We start from the raw sequence: 8239 nt of genomic DNA, 5'->3' as shown, positions 1-8239 counted from the left end.
AAATGTAGATGTAATAAGATTTATTACTTGAGTACTTTACTATTTCATAATTATGTTTAATATGCGTTTTGTTTGCTTAATTTTTTCTTTCTTTTCTAATTATTAATTTATATTAACATTTATTGTTATTTTGCCAAGCCCGCTACAACTTATGATAAATATATATAAATATAAATATGAAATATAAATATAAATATATATAGTTATATATAATTATTTTTTTTATTTGTACATTTACTTAATGTTGTAGTTACTGTAATTTAAAATTGTATTGCTTCTATTGTTTATCTTTTCTTTTTGTTTCTTTCAGCTCGTTGAGGTACATACAAATCATCTTATTTATGCAATTACTTATTATACATTCGGCTAGAGTTTAACTAAATTCTAGCTACATTCGTAACCCTAATCATTACTATTATATAATTGTATACCTGTGCCAGGGCCTTAGGTGCTCGAAGCGCGCAGGTTTGCATCAAAACAGAACAACAGTTGCAAAAAGACAATTGGACGCTTCGTTGTTCTTACATTGCTTGTGGTCTCTTTGCCTGGGGCATATCATTTTCTGTACTGACTATATATGTGTGGAAAATGTGAAGCTATAGATTTTCAAATAATGCCTGATACATCAGAAATACTTTTCAGACTCAACTCAAACTTTTCTGCTCAATCACAGTTTGTTAAGACTTTCGTTAATAGCTCTGCGCTTGGTATTCGCTATAAGAACTTTTTTAGTTAGTAAGTCATAACAAATATTTGTTACTATTAACTGCATTTAGTACTTTCTTAAAGTTTCAGTGCCTGAAAAGAGATTTGACTGTACAACTAGATAGGGCCATTCCGAAAACCTGACATTCCAGCACTCTGATGATACAGACTCGGTTTCACTATATTTGAGTGTTTCAAAATATTTAGAGTGTTTTCAATTTAATCAGATTTCTAAAATTTCATTATGATTTTCAGAGTATGCTAATAACATGGCGGAGGTAGTAGGTTGATATTAAATCCCATGAAACAAACAAAAAATAATAAAATGAAATTATTGTAATTTAATTTCTATGGAAACTTTATGGACTTGTCGCGCCTCGAGGACGTTTCTATTTATATAGTTATATTTTACCTAGAACGTATACTACCTATAACCGGATTAATTGGACTAACTACCAAAAGAGGCGAAGAGATCAAAAGCAACCAACAACAACGAATATCAAGTGCTATGTGTATGGCATTGCTTCACCCTGCTGCAAGTAGTGAGTGGGGTAGGAGGAGGATGGCTGGCAAACGGTCTGTGAATACCGTGAGGCGATCCACACTGGCTTTGGTCAAGCAATGCGATACACGAGAAGCTGCCGCACCCAAAGACCCATCCATGCACACATCCAGTTGTCAATTCGGCTCGTGGTGTGTGGTGGGCGGGTGGCTTTGGCGGGCACTTTCTCTTAAGCAGAGCACACGGAAGCGACTGGGTGCTCAATTGTGAACGCAGAAACAGTTGCTGCTTATAGTGGCTGTTGCTAGTGGCGAGCGGGTTGCGATTGTGCCCGCCGCGGTCAGTCACGCCCAATTCTCTTATGTATCTGTTGATGTTTGAGCAAGTGCGCCTTCTGGCGAAAGGCCTTGGCGCACACGTCGCAGCGGAAGGGCTTCTCGCCCGTGTGCGTGCGCAGATGCACCTTGATGTTTGACTTGTTCAAGAAGCCGCGATTGCAGATGCTGCAACGATGCACCGGCTTCTCCTTGCCTAGCAGTCCACTCAGATCGCTGGCACTGAAGCTGGCCACGCCCGATGGCGACATAGCGTTCAGCTGCGACGCCCCATTGTCACCCTGGATCTGCTGCTGTTGCTGCTGCTGGCTGGACTTCTTCTGTGCCCTAGAGCGCTTGGCCTTAGGCGTGCCCGTGGGCACATTTGTGGTGCTTGTCGTATGCGGATAATTGCTTAACATGTCCGGACTGCACAGACCGCCGTCCTTCAGTCCAGTGCCGGAGAGGCCATTGGGCGTTAGCTGGTAGGCTGCTTGCTGCTGCTGTTGCTGCTGCTGCTGTTGCTGGTTGGGATTGGGATTGTTGGTCAGATAGCGCGGATTGATCATCAGATTGTTGTCCGTGGTGCTGACCACCGAGCCCGGCGGACTGCAGCTGCTGCTGGCTGCCGACAGCTCGTTGCAATATGAGGTAGAACTGGGCGTCTCGCTCTTCAGCGTGTTTGTTGCCGACGAACCGTTGCCGGGCGCATTGCCCGCCCCAGGTGGTCCATGCTGCAGGCGATTCTGCAGCAACGGCATGTAGCCATGGCTGAGAAGACTCTGCAGCGTTGAGCTGCTCGCGTGCACCGGCAGCGGTGAGTGGGGCAGCATGAAGTCGCTAAGCGTATCCTGCTGAGAGACGAGCACTTTGCCCTCGGGCTGAATGCAGTTGCCATCGATCCAGGCATCCAGATCCATCCAGCTGTCGCGCGTATCATTGCCCTCCTCCTTGTCCAGCTGATTGGGCACCGTGGTGTCCGCTATCGCCGAGCCAATGATCGCGGCAATGTCATCGATGCTATTCATGTCCACGTACTCGGTCAGATCCTTGTAGATGCGCACTCCGCTGCCGTGCAGCGAGTCGGCAACCTGGTCGATCGGCGTCAGCGTAGACCCACTGCTGGCCAGCGAGGAGACACCACCACCACCACCATTGCCACCCTGATTGGAGGCGTTTATAACACAGCTGTCCGCTACGGAGTAGAGCTTAGAATCTAACTGACTATCGGCAAAGAGCTTGACATCGTTGAGGCAGGCGTCAGCATCCGCGCTGAGAACGCTTTCGGGCAGGCAGGTGGACGAGGATACGATATTGTGCTCTTGCGAGGAGCCACCACTGCCGCCCCCACCGCCGCCGCCGACCCCGCCTGTCCCACTGCATGTCGTCGTCGCGGCTGTTGTTGACGTGGGATTCGCATTCGAATTGTTGTTGTTCGACTGTTGGTGCTGGTGCTGCTGCTGTTGCTGTTGCTGATGTTGATGTTGATGGTGTTGCTGGTAGGCGCTCTGTATGTAGTTGTTATTGCTCTCATCGGGCAACCGCTGGGCAATCGCGTGATAGTGATGCCCCGAGATGCCATTGATAGACAGATGCCCGGTGTAGCCAGTGAATGGAGGCAACGGCTTCAGATCGGACAAGGCATTCAGCGAGGAGCTGTTCAACAGCAGATTATCCAGCACATCCAGCGAGTTCTTCTGATCAGCATCGCTCGGCAGCGAATCGAGCTCATGCTCCAGCAGCAGCTTGTGTCCGTCCAGCAGATATTGATCCTGGCTGCTTGTCTGTGTTGGTCCCCAGCAGGGGCTCATCAGTAGGCTTTCGACTTCTGATTCACTTGGCCCGTTCATGCTGCACAACTTCATTGTCAGTTGACCCAGGCGATGGACAGAAATTTTTGGTTTTTCTTCTCGCTCAAAATATTGAATGTTTTCTCAGTTGATGCTGTAAATATATGAACAAAGATCACAAAGATCCACATTAGTAGTTGCGATTAAAGCCAAATATACTATATAATCAATTACTTTTAGTTACTCTGTTCTACAAACTCTAAATAAATAATATCAGATATAATTACTACAGTAAGAATAATTTAAATCAAAATTACTTTAGATCAAAATTAGTATTTCGAATCTTTAGTTCCAAATGCAAAGCAAAGTATTAGCTAGAAGTTTGAGCTCTAAGAGTTAACCGTGATTAGTTAAACAAAACGATTCAGTTACTTTCAGTTCATCTTATGCCTAAAAATATGTTGAGTAACTGTTTCCCCAAACATTTTACAGTCAACTCTTATATATTCATCAATGTGGGGGCCAAAGGCACATTAACTGGGTTTCAACTAAGCTTAGTTTACAAGCAATTTCCGTTAGAGAATCTTTGGGATCTGCAGGTGCCTCAAGAAGCGGCAGCTCCGTCACTTGCTGACAGCTTGCAGCGCCAAGCCAGGCAAACAAGCCCTAATCTGAGCTTAATACCAAATCTCGATAGGTATTCGAAGTATAACGAATATTAATCGAAGTCCATTAGGGTCTGCCAGAGCTGCATATCAAAATATTTCCACGGGGCTTTTCATATTTAACGTGACGATTACTCACGGGAAGACGCCGCCAAATGCAGTCAGACTTGAGACATTCGGGACAAGATAACGAAGCGGACGGACGGGCCAAAAATAGAGAAGAGTGGGGAAAACAACAACAGCAACAATAACAACAAATCGATACCCAGAATGGCCAATAATAATTTCCAAATGGAATTTGGGTCACAACATTAATAATCAGTTAAATTAGCATATAAATTGGTAGAAATAAACGCAGCAGAATATTGAGCTCTGCACTGTGACGTAGGGGGAGCGAGGGGAGCCGGGCATATCGTATTTGGATAGACTCTACAGTCAGACCAAGATATGAGAGACCGACAATGAAAGTACAACAACAACAACTATCATGCGACACAGGTGCAGAGTATACGAGTCTCTCCTCCCCCTCTCCATATCCAAAAAATCTAAAGAAGCCACTACAAAATATTCAAGACCAATACAAAGAGCCAATCGAATAAAAAGTATCCGAAATACTGCGAGAGTCTAACAACAACAACAACAATTGCGAGGTGCGAGTGAAGAAGTTCGGTTTTGGGAGAACCGAACGAACGGTAAAGCAAATGAGCCAACAAAAATAAAAGACTTTTTCTCATTTTGTGCATAAACAGTTAAGTTGAGTTTTTGAGGCTTGGCCACATTCATTTATGTGTGTGTGTGTCTGTGTGTGAAAGAAGAAAGCATACAGAGCCAAATTGGCCAATATACTTACCCGCTCGAAGCTAGACTTGTTTGGTATTGGTCAGCGTGAGCACGCCAGATAGAGAGAAGGAAAGAGAGAGAGAGAGAGAGAGAGAGAGCGCGCGCACAGACAATTTCGCTTTCAACAGGTTGTTGTAGCAACATGTTGCTAGCTCAGCCTGAAAAGCGCCAACAAAGAGCAACAGAAGAAGCCAGCAACGGCGGCAGCGACGTCAGCGTCAGCTAAGCATGCGCAGCTAAGCGTGCCAGCGACAGCGGCAGCGGCGGCAGCAGCAGCCAAACTACCGTTACACGAGAGACCTGCTGACATACTTCCGTGTTCGGCAGAGCCGAGACGAAGCTGCCACGAAGCTTCGACCAAAGCTCAAGCTCAAGCGCAACTTTGCGTGCACTTACACAAAATAAAAGAGAAAAAACGAAGAAAAATGGCTGCCAATATCTGGGTTTGAATTGGAATTGGATTAATTCCACCTGACAGACAGAAAATAACGAATTGATTGTTATGCAAATCATGTAGGTGAGATACAAATAATGTTAGAAGTTAATCAGATTTTAATGATGTTTAGCTATATTAAGGCAACTCAGAATTGGGTTTATTATAAATTGAATGAGGGAAACAAAATACTATGGGGAGTTACCTAAAAATATGCCAAATTTAATATTGCTAATGAACATCTAAATTATTAAAATTTTAAGCAGTTTTGTTATTTGAATTAATTTTTAAATATTTCATTAAATTTTTTATATTTTTTTATTATCATATCAAGGAATTTTTTTTACCTATTTTAGTTTTGGTATTTAAATGCCTTTTTCATTTACCCATAATCGTATCTAGGAATAACTATCTATCATTATGTAAATATATAAAAATATTTATGTATATAAAGAGAGATGAATATCTTGATAAATAGTATTTATATATTTATCTATCTATCTGTATGTATCTCTTGCTATAGATATATTGATCTGTCTATCATTTCTTACTATAGATACTTTTATCCACCTAATTTTACAATACAATATATTCAGCAATCTATACGTCTGTGGGCCTCATCTACCTTTATCTGTTTCTATAAATATCCATCTCTGATAGATAGACATGTATACCTACCTATATATCAATCTGCCTATCTATCTGAACATCTATGTCATCATGTCATATCGAACAATCTATCTGTCTGTAGAGATATGTTATATATATTACTCGCTCTCTCTCTATTTATTTTTCTATCTACTCTGGCTTGTTCTCATTCCCTCGCTGTCTTACAATTTCGATTTAATGAATTTTTCATAATGTGTCAGGGTTTTGGTTTTATTTGAGTGACGTTTGCGATGCGCCCAAGAGAGGCGTGAAATATTTTATAGATATACTGATTCTTTATTGTTTGCTTGAGCGTCACTTTTTACACATTTTTTGTTTTATTGCTAATGTTTTATTGTTGTTGCTGTGGCTACTCAACATTTTGGTTTATTTTATTTTTGTTTTAATGAGGCACATTGTAACGGTTGTTCGCTGCTCTTTTTGCATTTGAATGGCCCCAGCACCAACACCTACGCACACAGACACACACACAGACATAAATTGCGTGGGTGCGCCACACAGAAACAACAACAACAACAACAACAACGAAAGCAAACAATGCGCCTCTATTGTAATTTGAGCTTGTAAATGGGATTTTCAGATTATGGCCAGAGAGTTAAACATTTGGGGTTCGGACGATTGCTGTGGGCATTATAATTACTCTAACTGTTAGTGTGTGTGTGTGTGCGCATGAGTTGGGCGATATTAACAGTTATTTTGAATGAATTAGTGCAAATTTTTGACAAGCGAATGATTTTATGACCCTGAGCTGAAAGCTTTTTATTTTGAATAACTCGGTCAGTTGGTGGGCGCACTTGAAAAGCCGTTAAGTAATTATAAATGAGTTGTGATTGAATTGACATTATGTATACATATATACATATATGTGTTTATATATATAAAAGTTAAAGAAGAAAGCTTACTGTTCAGATGTAATACTTTCTGACTTTCTTTCTCTTATTTCTCGCTTAGAGAACTTCTCGTGAACTTTGTGAATTGAACTCTTCAACTCGAACAACTACTTTAAGCAGGAACAACAACAATAACCGCAACAAGCCGTCAACGAGAACCCCTCGAACAGCTGCTGCAAAATGCTAAGAAATTGAGTTCTTAACTCGGCTTCAAAATAAGGTCCAAAGACAAGACGTGGTCCACAGTGCGGCTGCGTCTTAGACTGGCACTGAGGCTGGGGCTTTAACGGAAATTGAGTTTAACCTTTGGCGGCAATCAACTTCCGTTTAAATGTTCGAACACGAACACAGCGGCAAAGGTCAAAACGTTTTTCCAGCCAGCTAAAACACCAAATGGCCAACAGAGGAGACCCAAAACAGGCAAACACTTTTTTTTATTCATCTCTGTGGCAGCGGCTGCTGCTGCTGCTGCTGCGGCCAAAATGAAAAGAAAAATCAGGTCGCGCGCTGGCGTCGGAAAAAGCGAATGAAAAATTATTTGATTGCAAAATTTACAACCGCAACGATTTCCACTTGGAAACCCGCACGTACAATGCCAGCAACAACAACAAGAGCTCTGCAAGGCTGCCAAGCGGTTTTCCAAGCAAGCCAACTTTGACCAAGACCGAGAAGCCGAAAAAAAAGCAGCCATAGCCTCAGAAAACGTGGGGCTGGCATTGAGGTCGCCATCACTCATTGAAGGTTGCCTCAGCCTCAGCCTCAGCTCCGGCTCCAGCTCCAGCTTCCACTCCATCGCTGACTTTATCTTAAGCTGTAAATGTGGATGCAGCAAATTGTTGCGCGCAAGCAGCAGCAGCAACAGCAACAAAATACCAAGAACTGGCAACTGGCAACTGGCAACAATGGGAGACGAAGACGTGCTCGCTGCTTGTTCTGCTGCGCACTTGACAGCACATGTGGCACGTGTGGAGTTGCTGTTGTTGTTTATGTGTTGTGGCCACTAACTCCAACTGCGATGGTAACTGCCGCTGCCCCAGACTTGGCTAGAAGGTGTGGGCTCTGACTTAAACTGGACCACGTCGTTCGTTGTCGTTCAGCGGTGGGCGTTGCCAATGGAATTGTGCTCATAAAAAATATGCAGAGGGCGTGTGGAGGAGGAAGGGAGGTGTAGCTGCATATGAATAATGCTCCAGGTGTAAATTAACTTTAATATTAACTGGATCAGTTGCTGGCCAAAAGAACTGGGCATGGGCTTTTAAATCAGCCAAGTACTCGACGAGTCAAATATAAACACAGCCAACCAGAGCTCAAAAATAGATAAAAAAAAACTTTGTTTTGTATATGCTAAATAAAATTAAGAACTCGTTTTTTATTTGTCAAGCTGGATGTGGAGCAAAGTCCGAAATCGCGAATAAAATTTTACTCCCAATT

General features: G+C 42.7%; 1 protein-coding gene across 1 annotated transcript; it reads right to left on the bottom strand.

The window, feature by feature from the left end:
* Positions 1 to 1547: 1547 nt before the first annotated feature.
* Positions 1548 to 3386, bottom strand: LOC111603654 (ichor). Its single transcript, XM_023321333.2, has one exon. It carries the CDS (start codon positions 3384 to 3386, stop codon positions 1548 to 1550), a length of 1839 nt encoding a protein of 612 aa, XP_023177101.1.
* Between the last annotated feature and the right edge of the window lie 4853 nt (positions 3387 to 8239).

Source organism: Drosophila hydei, unplaced genomic scaffold (genome assembly GCF_003285905.1).
Source record: "Drosophila hydei strain 15085-1641.00,03,60 unplaced genomic scaffold, DhydRS2 tig00008119-arrow-pilon, whole genome shotgun sequence".
NCBI lineage: Eukaryota > Metazoa > Arthropoda > Insecta > Diptera > Drosophilidae > Drosophila > Drosophila hydei.
The sequence above is the reverse complement of the archived record's forward strand: the minus strand, read 5'-3'. Positions and strand labels throughout refer to the sequence as shown.

What these genes read in the sequence shown, in the direction of transcription:
- LOC111603654 (XM_023321333.2), bottom strand. Translation starts at nt 3,386, where the DNA reads ATGAAGTTGTGCAGCATGAACGGGCCAAGTGAATCAGAAGTCGAAAGC.